The sequence below is a fragment of the Struthio camelus genome, chromosome 5 (genome assembly GCF_040807025.1).
Source record: "Struthio camelus isolate bStrCam1 chromosome 5, bStrCam1.hap1, whole genome shotgun sequence".
Classification (NCBI taxonomy): Eukaryota; Metazoa; Chordata; class Aves; order Struthioniformes; family Struthionidae; genus Struthio; species Struthio camelus.
In genome coordinates, this window is record NC_090946.1 from 73,721,586 (window position 1) to 73,744,417 (window position 22,832).

A 22,832-nucleotide genomic window follows, 5' to 3' on the forward strand; every position below is an offset into this window, starting at 1 on the left:
GAGGGGCCGGGGGCCTCGAGCAGCCTCAGGTCCCCCCTGCGGGTGATGCCGGTAGCGGCAGAGAGGGGCGCTGGGTGATGCCGGCAGCGCGCAGCCCCGCGGCAGGAGGGCCGGGCGGCGGCGCCCCGAGGGCTGCGGGGCCGCGCCGGGCGGGCGCAGCGGAGCCGAAGGTCAGCGGCGAGGCGAGGCGAGGCGAGACGGGGTGGTGCCGCGGGGCGCCCCGGACCGGACCGCCCCGGCCCCGGCCCCGCCGCCCCGCCCCGGAACCGGGCGGCACCGGCGGGCGGGCAGAGCCCGGCGAGCGCGGCGGCGGCGGCGGCGGCGGCGGCGGCGGCGGCGGCAGAGGATCCTGGCCCGCGGCGCGGCGCGGCGGCCGCTGCCTCCCGCACGAAGGCAGCCGGGGTAAGGTCGCGCCGCAGCCGCGGGGCCGCCGCGGAGGGGGGGGCCCGGGGGGCCCGGGGACGGGCGCTGCGGGGGCCCGGCGGGGGCCAGGAAGGCTGCGCCTGGCGGCAGCCCGGGCGCGAAGTGCACCCGGCGGGGCGCAGCCCGCGGCGGCCCCCGCGGCAGCCTGGTGGGGCCGGGGATGGTGCCTCGAGGGGAGACGCCGGCGCTGGCGTCCGGCACGCAGCTGGACGGGTTTTCTGCGAAATGTTGTTCGGCCGGCGTTGCGAGGAGGTGCTGTCTGAAGCGGCAGACCGGGTCGCGGGTGCAACAGTACGATGTATAGGGGGGACGCGGTCTGGATTGCCGGCGCAGCGATGCAATGTATAGGTGGAACATGGTCCCGGTTGCGGGTGTGATGATGTGATGTACAGGTGGGACATGGCCCGGATTGCAGGAGTGACGATATGCTGTATAGGTGAGATGTGGTCTGGACTGGAGGTGTGACAATACACTGTATAGGTGGGACGTGGTCCAGATTGGAGGTGGTACAGTGTACTGTATAGGTGGGACGTGGTCCAGATTGGAGGTGTGATAATATGCTGTATAGGTGAGACATGGTCCGGACTGGAGGTGTGACAATATGCTGTATAGGTGGGATATGGTCTGGTACTGCAGGTGCAATAATACAATGTATAGGTGGGATGTGATGTATAGGGGTGACAATATGATGTGTAGGTGGGATGTGGTCTTTTTGTGACAGTGTGGCTACTAGCACATCGCCTGCAGCAGCTGTGTCTGATCCCGGGGCTGGGCCAGTTTTAGACTTTTGTTTTGAAAGATTCTCTTGTCCAATAGCGTTCAGTCAAGGCCTCCCAAATTCTGCCAGGATTTTCTTCCGTACTTCTGTGACTCCTCATCTCCCTATTACTCAATAGCTCTGCAATGCTGAAGTAGCGTCTTGCAACAGTGGCAACTAAGCCGAGTTCCAGAGCTTGGGAGAAATGGAGGAGTACTTGAATACATTGATCTTGGCAGAAACACCCCAAAATGGTGTTCGTGGTCCTCCTTCCCAGTACCAGGTCAGCACAGTGAATTGCATCTCATTTTCCTCAGGTTCCTAAGACTGAGGAGCCTCTCTGAGTAAACGCATTACTGGCTGTGAAGCGCATCAGACTCCCTGGTACTCTGCACAGAAACTTCTGGCCTAAGCCAGTTAAAAAGAAAAGTTAGAGTCAGCAGAGTTACGGTCAAGCTGAAATTGGTCTACTGAACTTGCTCACAGTTTGAGCTGTCTGGCCAATAATCTCATTTCTCTGCAATCTATTTAAGCTTGTTTTTCTTCTACATAAAGGAGAGGCAGCTGCCGAAACTTGGAGGAGGGGGAGAGGAAGGAGGGGTGCAGGAAGCTCTGAGCATACGCGATTTTTTTTTTTTTTGGTTTCGTTATAAGTTAATAGTGCCATTCTAGGCTGCTGTCCAAGAATTTTGCTTCAAAAATGCAAGCAGTGCCCAAGATCATGTTGTAAAAGATCACATGAATGTGGGACAGGAAGGGACGTCGCAAGCCAGCAAATCCAGGCACTGTATGATATTACGCCTTATTGCACACCATTGTACTTCACTTGTTCCCAGTCTCCTTCCTGCGAAGGGGAGGTTTCAGAACCTCGCTGAGCTGACAGTTATAAAATTTCTACCAATACAGCTTTCTCTCACTTTATGCTTTAGAGTATGATTGTTTAGTTCTCCCAGTCTGGCACTTTTCACTCTTATCTGTATAGAAATAATAGTTGAATTCTCTTCGCTGTGCAATGCCAAGCAAGCTAAAACTTGTAGCCTGCTTTTGTAAAGCAGGCTCCAGCTCTGGCTGATCCCCTGGCAGTGCTGTTCTGGGCTTGCTGAGCTCCGAATTCCTCGTGGGTGAGCAGAGCTCCAAGCGTTGGAGGTCTGCCCAGTGCCTTAGACAGTGACACTCATGCTCGGACACCTCACCTAGAAGTAAATACCTCACCTAGTTGGCACTGCAATTTACCTCCCTCGCAGGCTCCTCCCGTCCTGTGATCAGATAGGAAACAGGAATCGTCTTCTCTGCCAAGCTTGGCGCTAGTGCGCTCGCAGTACCCCCAGAGCTCAGGCTGTTCACCTCCAGGTGTCAGAGGTTCATTTTGTGCTGCCACATCTGATCTTACTCCACCTTTCATATTAATCCCATTTTTACAGCATATCTCCGTGCTCTGGGTTGAGATCTTCTCCCAACTCTCTCTTACTCGTGCACTTCTTTCTATGAGAGTGTCCCGGAGAGAGAGGTTAAGTAGGAGGCGGTGTCACTCCCTTGCAGTAGTGAGCCCGACCAAACTCAGACTTGCCCCTTCCATGGGACCTTTTAAATCTGTACCCAATTCATTATAAGTTTTCGTCTCCTGTGGCTTAACTCCCTGTTTCACTGTGGGTTGTGTATCAAGTGGCTGTTTCTAATGCTTTAGTCAAACCCGTAAAGCTGAACTCACCCCTTTCAGTCCCAGAGTGACTTGAGTGGAAGATTGCTTTTATCAAAACGAGCTACGTTGCATTTTGTTCCTCCTCCCTCCCCATTTACTTCCATTTCTTCAATTAGTTTTTCTGCTACGATTTTTCTATTGATGAGGGATTTTTAATCCCAGCATTGTACTGTAACCAGTCATGAGTAGAAGATGGGAGTAATTCAGCAGTAGAGAGGAACACAATGGAATAGATTAGGCAGTGAACAGTGCTCATAGGCCTTAAACAGTCGGGGGAACTTCAAACAAATTCAGTGCTAATATCTGATCTCAGATTTAACTCCCAGCTTGGTATCCTTGCTCTTAATACTTGCAATCAGGTCTATCAATACTGAGTCAGAGGAAGTACCACCCACTGCATCAACAGAGTCAATTCAGAGGATCGCACAGTGGCACTAAACAAATCCACCTCTGCCTGGTACAAAATACCGCAATTGGTACATGCAAACAAACCATCGCAAGCACTTATCCCTGTTCCATTTATTAAAATTGTACATTGGTTTTTATCTGACATGGTGAAAATAAGCTAAATACTTTGCAGAAGCTAGCCGCAGCTTTGCAGTCTGATATCCCTCATGCTCAGTGCCGGAGGAGGCGAGGCCCTCCTGATAACACTCAGAGCAATGGTGCTAGAATGACTAGGCAATTCTGACCGAGAATATTATCCTTTTGGTATTATCCACCAAACTCAGTATTATTTTAGTGTTTCTCAGCATTGCATGTGCAGCAGTTTATCATACAGATGCTTGTTAAGTGTTGTGCTGCTGAGGCTGCCTTCATCCCAAAGTCACTAGAAGAAGCACCGAAAGAGCAAAGTACTGCAACAGAACAGGCAAACGATTCTGTATTTAATTATATGGAAAGCTCTCGGGTTCCATGCTGTAAGGATCCAACCACTGTGCTAAGATCAAATCAAGAAAAGTTGAAAAGTTATGTCGGTTCTTGATTCTTGGCTTTGTCCCTTTTAATAGATGGTGGCATCTTGCTAGTGGTTCTGGTAGGAGTTTAGGTGTGGGTTTTGTCACAGCATTCCAGTTGTTCCAGATTTGGAGGTGTGCTGTGGGTTTATAAATGAAGAGCAACAAAGGAATATTTCAAAAATGGGGTTGCTACGTTTGTGTGACTTTTCCACGCAGCTAAGAATTGTAGTCAAGGCCGTGTCTCGCCTGGTTCTTTTTTCCTAGGAAAAAATAACCAGTGAGCAGCAGACAAGCCTTGTAATTGCTACCAGATGTCGTCAGTGGTAGACAAGGAGCCAATTTTATGGAATTGAATGTAGATACAAATAGGAAGAGGGTGTGTGGAATTCATGAGCCCCTGAGTCATAGCAAGTGATGTACAAGAGTTGCTGCAGTTGAAAGTAATTGATTGTCTAAGGTGGCAAGCGAACATTTGTTGCAATTTTGTCAACATAGCCTTTCACATCTGCAGAAAGCTTAGAGAAAGGGCCTGTGTTTAGCAGTACAAAGATTTTTCTCTTTGATGTAACTAATCGGTATTGTGCCCAGATTCAGCTGTTTCTAGCAGTTTGATACCTGAGTTGACATTTCAAAGTGTGGGAAATGCTGAAAGCACAGATCAATGAAAATCCTAAGCAAGCAATAACGTTTACAAAAGCCTCTGTAGCATTTCATGGCGTACTTCAAGGCTCTCTGGGAAAGCTACTGAGCTGATACAGGATACCTGGCGAAGCCAAAAGGAGAACCAGGACACAGTGGATGAAACCCTGTCCCAAGACTGAAGTCACTCAGTCCATTGCAAAATGTTTTCACTACCCTAAAAGTAACAGCTTCCTTTGGAAGGGACATTATTCCAGTACTGTCCATTTAAAAAAAAAAAGAAGGAGCCGCCAAATTTTGGAGCCGGTAGGGCCACCGCAATATTTGGCTTGGTATGGCTATAGTAGATGTCACCAGGTGGTGCTATGTTGCATTGACTTCCCATTTATGGGAAGTGACCCATTATTTTGCTTTGGCTAAAGTGTATATGATATTAATTTGGAGGAACCCTTAAGGGCGGAAGAAGAATTTGCTCTTTGCTGTGCAGCTGCATTAGAGTATTTTGTTCAGGTGTCCTTGGCCAACTCTTTGTGCTAGCAGGATGGTCCTGAAAGGGACATGCGGGAAATTCCAATCGCTAGGTTGAGTAGCGGCTCACAGAATACCTGCAGGTTCGATGGCACTGACTTCTCCGAAAATCCAACTTACAAAGCCTTCTGTTGCTCTGCTCTTCCCGAGCTGATGGCTAATGCTGAAGTCGGAGCAGGACACTGCTAATGGCAGCAGGCACAACAGGACGGAGGTTCGGTGCTTCCTGCCACCTCGGGACATCATCTGCCTCCGTGTTTCAAGCTGGGAGAGCTGAGTCATAGTTTAACAGCATAGGAATTTGGAGTGAAGTGAGATGGCTCCAGGCAAGTGTGGGAAGGGAGGCACCCTGCAACCATAAAAGCTCTAAATTTATTTCTTATTTAAAATGGAAAATATTCACAATTTTGCCCTTGCATAGCTCCGAGAAAGCAGGGGGAGAAGAACCTCTCCTCCGGCCTTGCACAGCCTGCCTTAGGACCGGGGAGGTTATGGTCCCTGTGTTCGGGGAGAAGCAGCATCTGCTCCGTTCTCGCCCCCTCGCAACATGAGCAGCGAGGAGGCAGGGCAGCACCCCTCGCTGCTGTCCAAGGCAGTGAAAGAAGGTGATTTTCTTTTTTTTTAAACTTCGACGAGCAGGTCTGTTGTCTTGATGGAGCTGGGGAATAACTTTGTTACGCTCCGCTCTACGTCAGTTAAATTGCATTATTTTAATAAAGCAGCTATCTCTGTGCTTCTTATGTTGTGCTGGTTTCCCCTATCTGAAAACTGTCTCCTCCTCATCCATCCTGCCTGGCGTGCTTTTCTGTTAAGTCATTTCATAGCCTTCCCCGCAAAAAAACGAGGTAAGCGTTAGCGTTATTTTGTGACAGAGCCCAGCCCAGGGTGGAGATATAAGCTTTTGTAGTATGAGGTAGCCTCTTTTTGTAAACAGTGGTTTTACTTTTTCCCGCAGCCCAACAGGAAACCCAGCTATGGCAAATTAGGTATCTTTGCACGAAGAGATTTCCAGCAAGATATTTCTCACGATACGTCCAACCCCAGGCTCAGCTTTTTATACTTGGTCTCTCAGATCATGTCTTTATGGATAAGAACTTTCACTTCCTCGCTTTTCATTTCACACCTGCGTGTGAAGTGGCTCGTCCATGGCAGCTGCATTACTGCCCGAGGCGGATCTCGTTCCTGCGTTGAGATGTATCGGATGGCCCCTCAGCTGCTGGGGTCCGACTCCGAGGTTTTGCCCCCTTTGCTCAGCACAACTGCGAACCCTGGGCCGCTGCCTCCTGGTGGGCTGATGGGTGAGCGATCCTCCCTGCCACCCCGGGAAACTTCCACAGTCTCCTCCTTTGTGCATTTCTAGCTCAGAAATGGCTGATTCATTCCCTGAAGCAGATTAATTACTTCTGCCATTTAAAAAAAAAAAAAAAAGTCCTTTAGAGTTGGTCTGCTTAACTTTCAGCTGCACCCGCAGTGCCGTAAAATAAATGTGCTTTTAGCTGGAGCAAAAAAGTTTGTAGGGAGGAAAAAAAATGTGGGTTGCCATATTTACCCAGCACTTCAGCAGTGGGCTCTGCAATTTGTGAAGCATTCCTTAACTTGTCTGGACTTCTATGATAAAGGTTGCGAACTTGAACCTGCCATGAAGGTGAACTGGGAGACAGAGATTTTTGTTCCCTGGTATTTGTTACAACTGTCTTCCATTTGCTTTACATCGTGACGACGTAGCACTCAGTAGCGTGTATACGAAGCCTGACTGAATTGCTCCGTTTCTTCTTCTGAAGGCTGCTTTCCAGCCTCCTTGGCTCCGTTCATTTGTTTATGCACTAATGGGCTGTGGTTCCAAATTTCAGAACAAGCTGTCCAATTTTCATGAGTTATTTTGTATTTACTCAGTCCTGAGGCTTCTTTTCTAAGCCTAGGGATAAATTCTGGTTTTTGCTATTTCCATTACTGGAGTTGCATTGAATATACAACTGCAACCAAGCCCTAAGTGTGGCCTCCACTTATCTGTAAGAAAGCCAGAGGGGAAGGACTATCACAAAGGTAAACTGTTTTACAAGCCTGCTATTCCCAAGCCACTGTTATGGTAACACTTGCAAGCCAGTGTTGGAGCAAGCCATAAGCGTAGAGATGAGTCACTTATACAACTAACGTTAGGGTAACATTTTATATGTATACATTGGGTGAGTTCAGCGATCTTTCTGTTGAAGAGTGGTGAGAGCTACGTGCTCGGCTGCTGTAAAGCAGCGCAGCTCTTTGGGCTCCACCGGAGCTATGCAAATTTATAGTAGTTGAGGATATGACTAACAACCAATTTCTTTGCAAAGAAAAAAAACCAGTATCAACTACTTGTTGATTTAAATTATTGCGTAGGAAGTACTTAAAGGAGATCGAAGTGTTATTATTAAGATACCTTGTATGTAAATGAAAACTATCTTTAGCAGTGCCATTCTCCCTGCAGCATGAGATTATTTCCTCACAAGCCTTCTGATGGCTGGACCATTTTTACAACCCCTTCCCGCTAATTGCAAGACCGTGGGTTAAATCTGGAAGGAGAATTTCTAGGAGTGACCGTTTTATTGTCCTCTCAGAACAACTGCTGCAAGCAGTGTGGCAAAGTAAAGGGTTAAGCTAGTCAACGTGCTAGAGTTACTGCATTTTAAGCTAACTCTAAAGTGTCCTCAAACTTTTTCACTCAGCGGTAGAGGAAATAATCTGAAAGGAATTTAGGAGTGGATTAGTTTTGAAATAGCACTAAGCCGGGCTCCTACTCTGTGCAAGAATTTATTTTAAACAGCTGAAATGCATAGCTTTTGAATTAGCAACTGAGCGAGTTCTCCGGTCACTCTCAGTAATGTCCATACACAAAGGAGCTCGCGGTAAAGCATGTGGCAGAGAGAAAGGCTCTGATCTCCTTAGTGCGTGCGTAGTCCAGTATGCCCTTTGCCTGCGTCGTTAGGAATCGTGGCTGTGATCAGTCTTATCTGAACAGAAACGCTCAGGATGTTTGCAGCTGTGGCCGTTCGCTAGGTAAGATAGCGGCCACAGTGATTCATCAGGTGCCGAAATGGAAAAGCAAATCTCGTAGGAGGCAGGCGCGTCTGCAGCCTGTTTGATCCTGGAAAAAAACACGGCTTCCATAAGCACCGTTCGCGTACTCTGGTGTCTCCGTAACCCTTCGCAGCAGAGATGTCCTCAAACGAATCTGAGTAGCTCTCTGGCTTAGCGGCACGTACAGGTCTCTCCTCTGTAAAAGATCTCTTGCTTTGCACCCGTTTTTAGGGAGGAGCGGTTCCCTGAAGACCCGCGTCCCTCTGCGAGTGCGGAGGGTCTGCGCGTGCGCAGCAGGAGTAGAGCTAAAACCTTCGCGCGACCTGTCTGCGTGTCTCCCCGCGGGGCAGGGCTCAAAAAAGGTCTGTGCTCCTGCCAGTTTTTCCCCAAAAAGGGGAACCCCCGGAGGGGGAAGAAGGGATGGGCCGTGGCATGGGCCCTTCTTTAAGCTGTGAAGAACTGGTGTGGGTATCTACTGGGCTGCCAAAAATGCCAGGTTGGCACTTTTTCCCCAAGCTGAAGAAGGACCACCAGAAGCCCTCCGAGAAGAGAAAGTGCTGCGAGTGCACAGTAAAACCTCAGCGCTGGGGAAGTGCCTTTGCAACCCTGAATCCATCTTTTCACTGCCGATTACACAGCCGCGTTGCTTTTCACCTGCTGCAGAAATGCAGTTGTGTGCAGGGAGGGAGAGAACAGCCTGCAGGCAGAAAACGGGCAATTTTCTACCTCGGGCAATTGAGCCTTGCCCCAAATCGGTGTTGTAGCCTCGGCCGCCGCTTCTGCACGATGCCGGGCTGCTCGCTGGAGCCGAACCGCCGGCACGGGCTCGTTGCGTGAGCGCCCGCGGCTCCGCTGCGCCGGGCGAGGGGCGCGTGCACTGCCGTAGTGCGTGGGCGCTGGGACCTGCCTCTGAGCGCGGCCCGCGCTGGTGGAAACAAAGCCCCGCGAAAAATCAGATCTGAGGCACCCCAAATTGGTGACCAATTTTTTTTTTTTCTTTCTTTTCCCAGCTTCACTTTTGTAATTGGGCATAATATCACCGCCTCAGTCGTGGAAGGCGTGGAAGCTAGTTAGTTCATCCGTAGGTCCGCGGAGAAGAGCACCTGGAAAACCTCGCCACCAAATAATTTTGTCTTCCCCACGGTCGGTTTGGGCGGTGAATGGGGCAGGGACCCAGGCAGGGAGCTGTGCAAACACAGGAATATTCCTGCCGCTTGTGCACTGAGTGCAACGGTGTTACGGTGGAAAACTGCGTGGAGGCCGTATCACGGTGCACAGGCGCGCACCGGGAACAGCGTTGCAGTTGTCCAGGCAGCCTTAATCTCGGCTCTTCCTAAGTGGTTCCCCTGCAACCTTAGCAGGGGTGTGATAAGCAAAATAAATAAGCTGAATAAATATCAGCCTCTTTACTTAGCCTCTGATAGCCAGTGTGAACGTGCATATTTTTTAGAAACCTGGGAATAGGTTTGTGCCCTTTGCTCCACGTGGAACTGCTGATGCCGTTTGGATCTTCTGCAGAAAGCGTGAGCTTGTGCGCCAACAAAGTACAGAGTTTCCCACTGCTAATGGAGCATTCTCCTTGGCTGGAAGCACCTTCCCCAAAACAGGATGTTTTTTTGGGGCAGCAACTTCCTAGTAAAAGAGCTGTAAGGCTGAAGTTTTAGATGTGTAACGCAGATCTATCCCATTAAGTACAGAGCAGTTCCAGGAAGCGTGCATGCACAGCACTAGCAAAGTCCTTTATTTTCGTTATCTGCAGTATCCATCAGATAAAGACTACTTCAGCGGGTTTGGGGGTTTTCTTTCTTTTTTTTTTTTTTCCCCTTATAGCATCCTCTAAAGTGAATGTATTTAGCACAACAGCAACCAGACAGCTAGTTTGGGAAAAGTGGGCTGGAGGGCAGTCAAAAACATTGCATAGGTAAAATCTCCTCCTCTATCTCCAAGGAGAGCAGAGAAATTTAGGAAGAGATTGGCCAGCTTTGCAGCTCCCTGTTTTGCTCCCATGACTTCCTGAAGGTGCTCAGATGTCACCAGTTGCACAGCAAGGAGCGAGCCAGCTGATTTCACTTTGTTCTTCAGCCCTGTAACGCCTGGGAAGAGTCATCCCTGTCACACCCCATCTGCTTCCCCGGCAGCTCTTGTGGAGTTTCCTGCCTTCCCCGAAGGACAGCGTAAGGCTGCTTCCTCCTGAGCAGCGGGGAGGTCGGGCTCTCTCCCCGAGTTTGTATGTCTTCACACTGCCAGACCCGCTTTGTAACTCTTGAACACTGACTGCGCCCATATTTAACAGAGGATGAGAAGCTCGAGCCAGGATCACCTTCAGCGAGCGCTGCCATCGCAGCAGGCTCCGGCTGGCATCTGTCTCTGCCAGGCAGAAATGAGCTGGGCATCCCGTTTCTAAAATCCTGGAGACTCGACTTGCAGGAAGAACCATGGGCACAGGAGCTGATTTGTCACGTAAACATAGACTAGCAAGAGGATACTGATTGTTATAATTAAGAATAATCTAATTCCTAAAGGCAAATTGGGCATATTTATTTCTAATTTATTTATTAATTCTTGATTTAATCCATCCAGTTTTAATGTAGTTACTGTTCGGAGGGCCACAGAATCATGTGCTAGAAAACTGGGGTAACACGGATGCTAATTTGTTGGGGGAAAACCATTTTAGCCCTCTCTGTGCAGCCCGAAAGCAGTGTCTCTGATAGAACCTCACTGGTGGAGACATGGATCCGTGAAAGGATTTAGTCCCTTACCTCCCCGCGTCATTGCAGTTTGAGGTGTTTCGGTGCAAACCTTTGCTCCCAGGACAGCACTCAGCCCTCACCTGGGAGATAAGTCTCCAGACTGCCCACTACCAAAAACCTTTGGTAGGAGGAAGTCCAGTTGCGTTTCCACCCCAGTGCTGAGGGCAGCCAGGGGCGACGTGGTTCAGATCCTCGCGTACGGAAACGGTCTCTCCTTGCCGCGATGAGAGATGGTTGCGTCTCCCCACCGCGGCTGGGGGCAGCGGTGGGCAGGGAGGAGCAAGGTGCGTTCGCGGAGCAGCGTCGCTCGGTCGCCGCGCCGAACCCGCGCCGAGAGCGGCGTTGGCGCCGCGCGGGGTGGCTTGCCGCCGAGCGCAGCCTGCCAGCAGGCCCAGCTGCTCTGGCAGGGCTGGAAGCACCTGGAAGCAGCGCAGCCGATGCATGAGTGGGAAGCGGGAAGCAGGCTCCGAGCCCGGCCTCTGCCCATTGCCGCTTCTGCTCGTGTGCCGGGGGGCCTGCAAAGGGAAGCTGCAGCCCTGGAGCTGTAGTTCAGCTTTTCAGCTTGGCTTCTTTGTTTCTGCTTTTTTTTTTTCCTAATGTGGCAGAAGATACAGCCTTTCTAAGAGCACAAATGTTTCTGGCCTCTCTCACAGATTCGGGTTCAAACGAAAGGTGATGGGAGCTGATAGCCCTTTAAATCTCTTCCTGAGTTTGAGAGGACTGGAATTTGCAACATCAACAATCCTTTCTTTGCAGGAACTCTTTTTCTTGCCTTTTTTTTTTTTTTCCTTCCCCCAAACCTACTGTGAGCCTCAGTCTACTCCTCCGAATATTAGTAGCTAATCTGATTCTTAGGACTCGTGGATTATGCTTAGCAGTGCACGTAACAAAGCGAAATTCATGTAAAAGCCATCATGAATTAATGTTTATCTTGGATTGTGCAAGCAGATGCTCGGACGGCTTCCTACGACCGGATGGAGGACTGCGCCGAGTCACTTCCCTGAACGCTGCGCTGTTACAGCGAAACTTGGTTAAAAAGCGCGTGGGCAAGTTCTTCTTTTAAAAGCAAGCTGATCTGGACTGAAGGGCAAGCAAAGCAGCATACCTCTAGCATGATGGGAGTCGGTGGAGCTCTGCTCACGTGCACCACTCTTGAGTTTCCCCATTAAGGCAGGGAGATTCTTACTGAGAGCTCCAACTTTTGGTCTGTGCCGTTCAGTTCAGATTAGCGGCCTCGTGGAGTAAGAAAGAAGTAGGATTTGAAGTCCAGCCGCTGTCATGAGCTGAGGAGGAGGCCTCCCCTAAAGTGGGCAGTGTTGAAATAGTCACCATTTAATAATCACTGGCTTTGGGCTGACACCTCCCGCGAGGATGACTGGCTGCGTTTTTGCAGCTGTGGTTCACACACTCGTTTACGTGTGGAAACCTCTACCAGAAAGGCATAGAGGCGTTTTGTGTGAAAAAGAGCTTGTAAAATCTTCAGCATCTGCCTGGCCCACGAGAGCCGGGCTGGGCTGGAGCCCACGGGACCCTTGGGGCGCCGCTGCGGAGCCGGGTGCCCAGAGGCGCGCTCCCGGCCGCGGGGCCCTCGCCTGCGCCGCCGAGGCTTGCCGTGACCCTCCGCTCCCGGCCGCCAAGGCAGGGGGTAGGCTTACCTCATAATTTTCAGCAATTCTCGTCCTTTTGGCGTTTGAAACACCTCTGGGTCCGCAGCCCCGGCGGCGCGGAGCGTTGGCGCCAGCAAACCCAGCACGGCTGATGCAAGGGGCTGCCGCAGCTGCCTGCGCCCCCCCGCCACCGCTTCGCCGTCCTACCCCCTTCTTCCTCTCTCTCTCTCTTTTTTTTCTTTCTTTCTTTTCTTTTCTTTGCCAGATCAGTTCCCTGATCTGAGCCTTCCCGTCGCCAGGCGAGTGACCAAGCTGGGTGAGTGGGGAGGGGGTGACGAATGGCGGGCAAATGCCTTTCCTGGAGGCTAGGGAAAAGGCGCTTGCTGGAAGACTGATATTTGCATCATCTTCCACACTGGCATCTCGTTGAGCCTTCCTACCCCGCGCGGTTTGCAGACACGTTCGAAGATTTAGACCGGGCTGGCTGAAGGTTGCTTGGCGCAGAGGGAGAGAACGAGCTGGGCTGGGAAGTGAAAGTTGGCACCGCTCCTTTCAAAGGATCCTTCCGCGCGAGAGCGATGAGGATAATTTGGCTTCAGCTCCGAAGTAGGAATTTGTTCCTCTGCCCGTTTTCTTTGTCCTCTTGGCAGCCTGTGGAGGTGGGGTTTTTTTGTTTTGTTTTGGCCTTTTTTTTTTTTCTTTAAGGCAATGAAAGCAGCTTTTTGGCTTTCACAGTATCTGTTTGCGTGACAGCTTCCCACTGAGAAGGATCTATGAGAATCTTAGAAAGTTACTACGGCACTTTGCATGTTGCTGGGTAACAGGTAATTTCTGCTCTTCACGTGACCGCCGAATCACCATCAAAGAGTTGCATCTTGATATGCCAAATGGCATAAAGCAGTTACGGCTGGGTACCTGGAGGGGCTGCCTCTGCCGGCGGCGCGCAGGGCAGAGCGGTTGGTTCCTCCGGACCCAGGTGGCACGCGGGGACTGCCACAGGGCTTGCCTTCGCCGTGGGAAGCTCTATAATTTGGCTGATTTTGCACTGAAACGGAGAGGGAAGACCCACATGTTCCTTCCCGCCATTTTTCCTGGGGCGGCAATCACCGTTTCCAGAGTGAAGGTCTGACTGCAGCATCGATTTGATTTAAACCTAGCTTACTGGGTTAAGGCAAATTGGTTATTGACTGTCCTCAGACAGTGTTACTGTTGTAACTAAGTGTGTTTTTAAAACCCATTTAAAGTTAAGCTGGTGTAACCTTTAAATATAAATAAGGGCTTTAGATGTCATTGAAGGTCCTAACATAAACATCCTTAAGTGTCTCCCTTTAGCTTGATCTGTATATGGTTCCTGTAGCAGCCCAAGGATTTATTTACTTGTGTGTTTAGTGGGGAGGAAGAAGACATGGTGATTAGTTTTACCTCTGTAGTTAATCCTGCTTTAACCCCATCATTACCAATACATTTTGAATGGACGTATTTATCCCTTGTATAAAATAGCACACGACAGCGTAGCTTGCTCCTGCGCAGGCGAGAAGCAGCAGTGGTGGCGCACAGCAGCCGAATAGCAGTGAATGGGACTGATGCAGTGCAACATGCTCCTCTTCATTTTTTTTTTTTTTTTTACAAGAATAAGCTATACTGCGATAATGCATATACATTTATATCAGTATGGCCATGCTCTTATTTATTTATTTATTTATTGTTATGAACTGAAAGCCCTTTTCTGGAAGTTTGCTGGCAGAGGAAGCCGTTACCAGGCCCCTGGTGCTGTCGTCAGCCGGCGCGTGGACGGTGCAGCTCCGAGCAGGCTGCTGCAGGGTAGTTCGTGTTAGCGCTCCCCGCTCTGCAAAGGACAAACGTTACCTGTCACGTTAAAGCGCTGCCTTTGCTTTAAGAACGTCACTGGCACAGGCTGGTTTTTGAGAGCTGTCATTTGTCTCGCAAGCAGGCAATGCCGAAACAAAGCGTAGCCTGCCGGAGACTTTTTCAGCTTCTTCAGTATTGGCAAACAAGATTGATTTGGCACTCGTTCCAAGACCTTTTAATTTTTTTTAATCATAAATCGCCAATCCTTGCCTCTGTTGCAGCTAGGGGTGAGGAATACCTAGCTCTGAAGGCGGCTGAGGTCACGGCAAAAGAAGAAGGAGGGAGCAGTGGTCAGAGTGCCGGGCCTGGGACTCGGCTGACTTTGCTCTAGTCTGTTGGGCCAACCATGCTTTTGCCTGTGCGTCTCAATTGCAGCAGCACCGATGGTCCCACACCAAGGGGTCGGATTGGTTTCTAAAATCCTCTCCCTTCCTTCAGTGCGTGGGAGGATGATTTCATTAGTCTGTATGTATGCGAGCTGTTCAGATGCTGCGCTGGAGATCACAGTTGTCCAAATGAAAGCAAAAGAAGAGGAAGAACAAACCCGTCAGGCTTCTTGAAGTGCTTTTGGACAGCACAAAGGCACAACGTTGTTCCTTTTTAGTGACTGAGTAGTCTGACGTGTTTCAAAATACAAAGGCTCTGCCTATTCCCTGTGTCAGAGTAAAAACTGGAACTACCCAGAAGCAAAACCTATCATTAGCACTCATCCAAGCAGAACAGCCTCCTGAATGCCATAAACAGGCGCAGAAGGGAGGGAGGGACTGAGCAGCAAAAAAGCTTTGCTTTGGGGCCGACAGCGTGCAGCGACAGCCTTGTTGGGAGAAGCGGAGGGCCACGAAGCCGGGAAGGCAGCACGCGGGCTCAGGGTCCACTCAGCTCATCAGGCCTCTCAAAGAGCTGCAGGGAGCTGCTGGTCCCGTGGTATCCCCTCTCCTGCAGCACAGACATGGGGCGGGGGGGGGGGCTATGGTCCCTCGAGATTCAGGATCTGGCCCCATAAATCAGAATGGCAGTGCCCAGGAACTTATTATCTCCATTTTCGCTGCACCCAATTATACTTAGCTGGTAAGAGGTGCCCTTTCACCTGTCTTTCCAGGTCCTTGCTGTGACGCATGCCATCCTAGAGGCATGCAATAATTTAGACTGAATGCTGTGCTGTACAGCTCTGGGCTGCACACTTCACAGGTTGGAAGAAGTATTGACATGCCCTTATTTGTCTCCTGTGGATGTCATCTCCATAGGAGCTGGCTTTTGCTTTGAGGACAGCGGGGCACAGAAAACTGCAGGGAAGCACCTTGTGTTCAGAGAGAAAGGAAAAGGAAAGTTGAAAGACCTGGCTTGGATGGATGCAGGAAGCATCACAGCTTGGCAGGCCCACTGCTCCAGAAAGTTGGCACTAGGAACCACGATATTGCTTGGGTGCAAGAGAACAAGCATTTTTGATGACCTTATGTTTCCCAAGGGAATCTCTTTAAATTGGGCTACTCCACAATATTTTTGCATTGATGCTTCTTTAGGTACCAGTCTCCATCAGACTTAGGGGGGGACAAGAAGCGAGATGAGAAGAGCGTTGCATTCATCACAGTGGATGCTGTGACCTGCGAGTGTCCCCACTGCAGGCCATTTGGATGCACCACGAGGACATGTCCCAGAGCCCTAGGAAACGGCAGCAGCACTTACCCTGAAGCCCTGCAGCTTATCCAAGGGGCAGGCCATGGGCGCTGCAAGCCCGGCTGGATGCGAAGGCGAGAAGTATGCAGCCCTTTAAGTGTAGGGCCAGGTTTCTTTTGTCAGTGGACTTCCCTTTTTTCATCCAGCATAGTGCTAAATTGCCTCGCTGAGACAGGAAAATAGATGCATGCCATTTTAATCTCCGATATGTCTCACACCGGTTAGACCATTTACCTGCTAATAAGCCCTTGTGGTCAGAGATAAAACGCAAAACTACCGGCCCTTTAAGGATGTATCTGAGTGGATTTGCCACACTATGCTTCATGGAAAATATGGAAAGATGCTGCACTCGTAATACATCACTCATATCTGTGTTTGTAAACAGATTTATCTCACCATCTGCAGAATTGTACCATGCTCTCCTCCATATTTATTTCCTTTCCATTTGTATAGTACTGCTCCTGTTTATTTTATTCCTTTTTTACGATCAAATACATTAGCAATCTTTTTTCTTCCCTACAGAAGGAGTACGCTCTCTGTGGGAGAGGATATTTAATCAATCAAATTTGTTCAGCTTGGTGCATAACCACAAGCCATTACTGCTTCGAGATGTACCTGTCTGGGTTTGTTTCTCATCATTTCACATCTGTACAGAGCAGGTGGGGAGGAAGGGATAATTTAGAACAAATACGCTGGTAAACAGGATGCTGTATCATAATTTCCTGTCTCCCGTTGCATTGGCTTAGCTTCATTTTTAGAAAGCGACTGAACTGAAGGGCAATAATGCTATTACAACCTCTTTGACTTTCTGTAACTGATATTGCATACAACAGAATATTTGCATACCCAGGGGAAAAAAAGCCAACCCACTATGTTATCAAGTTTGATAAGGAAGGTTTAGTCATATGCAAATAACAGAGTGATTTACTGGGTGTGAAAATAAGTTAGACTGAAAGAGCGCGAGAGCTCGCAGAAAGCAGCTGCTTGTGCAGCCCCTCTGCTGAATGGCCCGAACCTCGGCCGGGGCAGTGGCCACCCAGAGGGTCGTGAGCCGGCTGTGCCTTCCTGGGCCCAGGGCCATTTGTGCAGCCCTTTTCACGGGGCTGGATGAGGAAGCGCCTCCTCCAGGCACAAACAGGGTTAAAACCAGCAGCCTGGACTTGCAGGAAACCAAATTCTCGACTTGGTGAGCACTTTCGCTTTGGGGAGAGCAAAGAGGCTCACTTATGCCGGAGCAGAGAGGAGGGACAAGTCCCACCCTGTGAGTCAGGGCTGGGGCAGAGCCAAGCGCCCAGGCTCAGCCCGCTGTGCAAGCACGTGGCTTTGTACCCATTCGCTGCACAGGGGTACAATATCCAGGACAGTCAGTTCTCCAGTACCTTCACTAGCAGGAGGCTGAGAGGTCCAGGGTCTTTGGAGAAGGCAGGATGCTACAGAGACATGGTGCTCTGCTGGCACCAGGTTGGCCCCAGACTATTTACCAACTCTGACGTAGCCCGGTGGTCCCAGATCCGACCAGCTCTGTGCTGAGCAGTGCAGGGTCTGCTCTGCACCACCCATGGGTGCTGGTTCCCACGCTGTCCCCTGCGGCCCTGAGCTCGGCCCCACGTGGTCCTCGTGTGCCCTGCTGCCACCTCCCCAGGGCTGTGGAGACCCAGCTCCTCTGTGAGTGAAGGAGGAAGACTCGTTTTCTGCTTTCTCACAAATGCCATGGGATACGCGGCACGCACATTCCCTTCTTCTTATTCCTCCCCAGGAGAATTTCACCACATCTCCTCCCCGCGAAGCCAGTGCTGTGGTTTGTGCCTCGAACCCGCAGACACTAAACCCTATCACTGGGCTGGATGCATAATATGGGGCAGGATTTGACCACAGCTTTTTAGCCCTCTGACTGTAAATTTGCTAAGGCAAGAGCTGTGGGACGCCGCCACGACCCCAGGGCTGTGATGGTGGGAGCAGCACACCTCCCTGTGCTGGGGAGGGAGCATTGCTTTGCTTTGCTTTGTGCCAAACCCAAAGTCCTGGGCTTGGAGACAGAGGAGCAACTGGGATGGGGGGCATTAACTCCAACAGAACTTTTGCCGAGAGTGAGTAAGGTCCCTGGGTTTCTGATAGTTGTGATGAAGTTTAGAAACTCTGGCCTGTACTGTGGTCAGATTTTTTTTTTAATATGGTCCTTTTTTATTATTTTTAAGCTGTTCGATCTGTTCTCCAATGGTATATTCACAACTTCACGTTTTTCAATCATGACCATCTGTCTTTTTTTCAATTAACAAAACAGTGCACAACTGGGCTCTTGGCCAAGAACTTCTTTCCCCTTTGAAGCAAAGGGAAACGCTGCAAAAGGTTTTCTCTGCAGCTCTCTAAGAGCATATTAGCATTTTCTGTGACTATATCCCTCTAACTTTACCACCTCTCTGACCCTTACTCAACACAGCCTTTAATGCCCTGAGCTGTGATTTGAGTGCCCTTGGCAACACGTTTCACCTGTCACCTTTCCCCAGGGGCTAAATAGTCTAACTGTTCAGAATAGCCCCTTCCCTGCACTTTGCATCCTTCCAAGAGACATGTTTAGACCCATAATATCATGCCCTAAATGTTTACCACGAATTATTACACAAACTTTTCATCTGGAGATTGCCAGAGGAGTGACAACTGAAATGAGACTGTGTGGTGAGCCAGAAAACCTCAGCCAGTACCTGGGGCCTGGGGCTCTGTTGTAGGAAAGCAGTCAGGACCTCTCAGAGCACTTCGATCCTCAGTAAAAATCACAAGGAAGGTTTTAGAGTAAGAAGTTTATTCCGAGTAGTTGTAAATGATTGGTCCTTTTTCTTGGCCTTCTGGCAAATAAACCTTTCAGAGAGCTTCAGTCTGGATTTTCAGGCCGTTCCCTACACTCTGCGGGGCTCGAAACACTAGTGCTGGAGTGCATAAGGGAAAGCAAGCTTCTCCTATAATCCCTTGATTCTAGAGCTGGGGTTTTAAGGGAAACCCCCAACTAGTGTTAAATGTAATGAAGTCACAGGAGTTGGAGATTTGGTATGGCTTCGCCACCACTCGGCCAGACTTGTCTGCCTGGAGGTTTTACCTATAGCAGAGGCAGGTGAGCAGTAGGACGGGGAATACCAGCACCTCATCACTGTCCCTGCCATGACCGGTTTGTCCAGTGCTGCGAAGCCGTTCTGTTCTCCGCTCTTTGCAAAAGGGGTGGCGAAAAGAGGAGAGATAGGCGATGTCTGTGGGGAAGCCTTGGGCTGACTGAGCTGAGTCCTGTGGCCGAGAGGTGGCCGCCAGGGGACAGGGCGGGAGAGGAGTCTTCCCATGTTAGCCCACCGATGGCTGTTACAGAGGCCAGCTGGCTCCCGGGTGCTCCTGACCTCCGTGGGGGCTCCTCAGCCCAGCGTACAGGAGGGTCGCAGCAGCGTGGCAGGGAGGGGAGGTGGCAATAGCGCCTGGCTGGGGACACACGAGCCATCACGGGGTCCGGTGCTGCTGTTTGGCATGTGGCTCGGGGACCAGGGAGGCAGGTGCTGGAGTTATCCTGCTTGCATAGGACAGCAGAGCACCTGGGATTTGAAATGGTTGCTTAAAATACGTGAAAGGCACTTACATTCTGTATCTTGATTACTGCAGGTCTGAAAATGAAGAACCTGCCTCAAGCATAAAGCTTCTCACCCAGGGTTAATTTAACTTGGTTTTGATATTTCTCTGTGGGGCATCAGCCGCTCACACTCATTGCTGTGAGCAGAATGGCTGAGGCAGATCATGTTCTCCAGGGAGGTGGGCCTTGAAAAAGATGTTCGCCGTCTTTGACCAAATGAACTGCTATTTATATATAGCCTCCCGCTGCAGTTCCTCCACTTGCAACCTGTTGGGCTCTCACATTATCACATACAAGCACCACATTTTGCAAACATATTTGCTTTTAGAGCAGATAGGAAAAGATGAAGTGAGTGCTATGAAATTAACTTCCATATCCGTCAAAAGAAGCAAAAGCAGAAAATGACACAGTAATCAGATGCTCTTATGAGCAAGATTTGGTCAAAATGACTTCATCCCACTACAGACACTTAAAAACTGCACAACCTCACCAGTGTAGTGAGATTTTAGAGAGGTTAAATGGGCATAAGGAGTTCAGAGCTGATAATGCCACTTGCAACCTCGTTCTTTCACTGCATGAAAATAGGCAGTGGCTATTGACTTGTGTAAATTGGCTACTTTTAAAGCTGTATTTGCTGGCGTAGACGTGCTAAGAGTCTGTCTACAGAGTTTTCAGGACCTGGAAGTAATGCGCGTGGTTAAGTGGGGAATATATTTAGTTTCTCGACAAAGGACTGGTTCCAGTGTGTTCCCTGCATCCATGAGAGCTGGCCTAAGAAGAGGCCTGCTGCAGTTATGGTTTAAATCCTGGTCACTGGGAGGAAAACCACCACTGGTTTTGGTGGTGATCAATCAAAAAAAAATTCTCATTTTGTCTTTTCTTCTGCTTTCAGGATAAATTGTTTACGATGTCCATCAAAAAGGAAGGTGCCCACAAAAAATGGGCTGCCCTGAAGGAGAAACTCGGGCCCCAGGAGACAGACCAGACAGAGGCCAACCTGGAAAATGCAGAACCAGAGCTGTGCATCCGCCTCCTACAAATGCCTTCCGTGGTGAACTACTCCGGGCTGAAAAAGCGGCTGGAGAACAGCGACGACACTTGGATGGTCCAGTTCCTGGAGCTCTGTGGGCTCGACCTCCTCTTGGAGGCCCTGGACAGGCTATCTGGACGAGGGGTGGCCAGGATTTCTGACGCCTTGCTTCAGCTCACCTGCATTAATTGTGTGCGAGCAGTGATGAACTCCCACAAAGGGATCGAATACATTGTCAGCAATGAGGGCTATGTCAGAAAACTCTTCCAAGGTAAGAAGACGTCTTCTTGTTTCACCTGCCACACAAGGCAGGGGGAGGCTTTGCAGGAAAAGGTTCTGCTGCTTATCCTCCCACCGAGTACTGGATGTACTTCACAGACGTGTCTTTCAGTTGTCCAACTATTCCGTCACTTTTTATATATCCAGAGGTGTTACTAGGCTTCCTGCAAGTTGTTAATCACAACTAATTAATAACACGGATTGTTTTCCTCTTTAAAATAATGCTGCTTTGAAATTACGTTGCCTTGCTACTCTCTGCTATGCAGGTGGGCTCACTTCCACGCAAATGTCGTCTTAGCTCCCCAAGGAGTTAGGATAAACCGTGCCTGAGCCTTACGTGGGCATGAGAAGTCCAGTCTCAGCTTTCGGCTTGTCAGCAGACATTTGCCGTTTAGTTTTTGTCAGGCCCAAGGGCAGAGAGAAAGAGAAATTCAGAGGGCTTGCAGACTTGCAGCCCATAAGGAGGAAGGAGTCTGGCACTTGAATCTTAGACTCAAGAGAGCCCATTCTCTCTGCTGCTCAGTCTGTTCCCATCTATAAAATTGCAGACAATGCCACTTGCTTTCTCCTGCCATTCGCTTGGCTCCTCGTTAGGGAGCAAAGTTGTCAGGGTAGCTTCTAGGACTTACTTGCACAGCACTTTACGGTGAGGCCAGGAGGAAAACTTCTGTGTTATTCTATGAAGCTGAGATCACAGCTGTGATCTTAGAAACCCTTTTTAATATTTCTTTAAAATGCCTCCAGGCTGAAAGCTGACTTGTTCCCCCTTCAGTTTTAAAATCCTCTTCTTTTCTCTCCACCCTGTATTTTCTTAACCAGCATGAAATATAAAACTGGCATTTTTGTACTGTGAAAAATAGGGGGACACCCTGCGTTTTTGAGTAATCTGACTTCTTTGTACAATAATAAAAGAAAAGTAAGACAGTCTAATCCACTCCCCCATACTTCCTAGGGCTCACAGAGAAACAGTAGTGGAAGAAAAGGAAATACATGAGGCCTGGTTAGAACAACTGGCCTATTTGACAGGCATACTGGGTGCTTCTGCGCTAAAAATAAGACTCATTAATTGGAGAAAATGGCAGCCGTTCATCTGCCATTCTAGAAAATGCCCATCTTTGAAAACTGGAAATTAAATGTGTGACTGTGTTTGCTGAGATCTTGTCTGCTGTTGGCAGCGCTTCCACTAGTACTTGGAGCAGGTGAACAGCTACAAGCAGCAGTCAAAGTGCCAGTAGGGTAAGTAAGTGAACTAGCATTCACTATTCGCACTAGAAGTTACTACCACATATTGTGATTGGGATGAGATAGCTGTGAAATGGGATATTTTTTCCCATATGTCATGCACTGTGGCACTACTTCTTAAATCTTTTTTCTACCCGTTGTCATAAGCCAATACCAGAAAACACTGAGATTCAGAACGTTAATCTGCCATTATAAATTGTTTCTTTTTATTTTGTTTTTTTTCCCCCAGCACTTGACACAACTAATGTCATGGTCAAAAAGCAAGTATTTGAGCTCTTGGCTGCACTGTGCATTTATTCATCGGATGGCCACACTTTGGCTTTGGATGCTCTGGACCATTACAAGGCAAGTGTTGGATTGCAGCAGGAGGTATTGCTGCCTCACAGTACATGTGAACACTCACTTGGGGTCTGATTCATGCAGGTAGGTCCATGTACCACAGAAAAGGACTAGAAATGAAGGTCATTTTGCATCATTTTGGTAAGAGAGGCAGGGGTTTATATGGTGCAATTTGTAGGAATTTTGGCCTGGTCAGTTCTGTGTCAGCAGAAGTCCAAAGTGCTGCCCTGTGAGTTGTCTACAGGCAGCTTCCTGCCAACCACAAGGTCCTTTCTGGCAGGAAGAGTGCCACCAGATTAACCAAACAGGAGGTGCCACATCCGTGGATTTCACTGGCCCAAAATGCAGGCTGTTCATCTGTTGTCAGAAAGCGTAACGGGATCTG

At 49.5% G+C, this 22,832-nt stretch overlaps 1 protein-coding gene across 6 annotated transcripts in view; it reads left to right on the plus strand.

Annotated features, from left to right (window-relative positions):
• Positions 1 to 287: 287 nt before the first annotated feature.
• The window catches only part of INF2 (inverted formin 2), a 45,541-nt gene continuing 22,996 nt past the window's right edge, over positions 288 to 22,832 (plus strand). For 3 of the 6 annotated variants that reach the window (XM_068947238.1, XM_068947239.1, XM_068947240.1), the window contains exons 1-3: positions 288 to 402; positions 20,450 to 20,858; positions 22,338 to 22,453. In XM_068947238.1, coding sequence (XP_068803339.1) covers positions 20,465 to 20,858; positions 22,338 to 22,453 — 510 coding nt within the window. In that variant the 5' untranslated portion in view covers positions 288 to 402; positions 20,450 to 20,464. Of the gene's footprint in view, positions 403 to 633; positions 676 to 20,449; positions 20,859 to 22,337; positions 22,454 to 22,832 lie in introns of those variants that run through there. The other 3 variants (XM_068947235.1, XM_068947236.1, XM_068947237.1) reach the window with 1 other exon arrangement.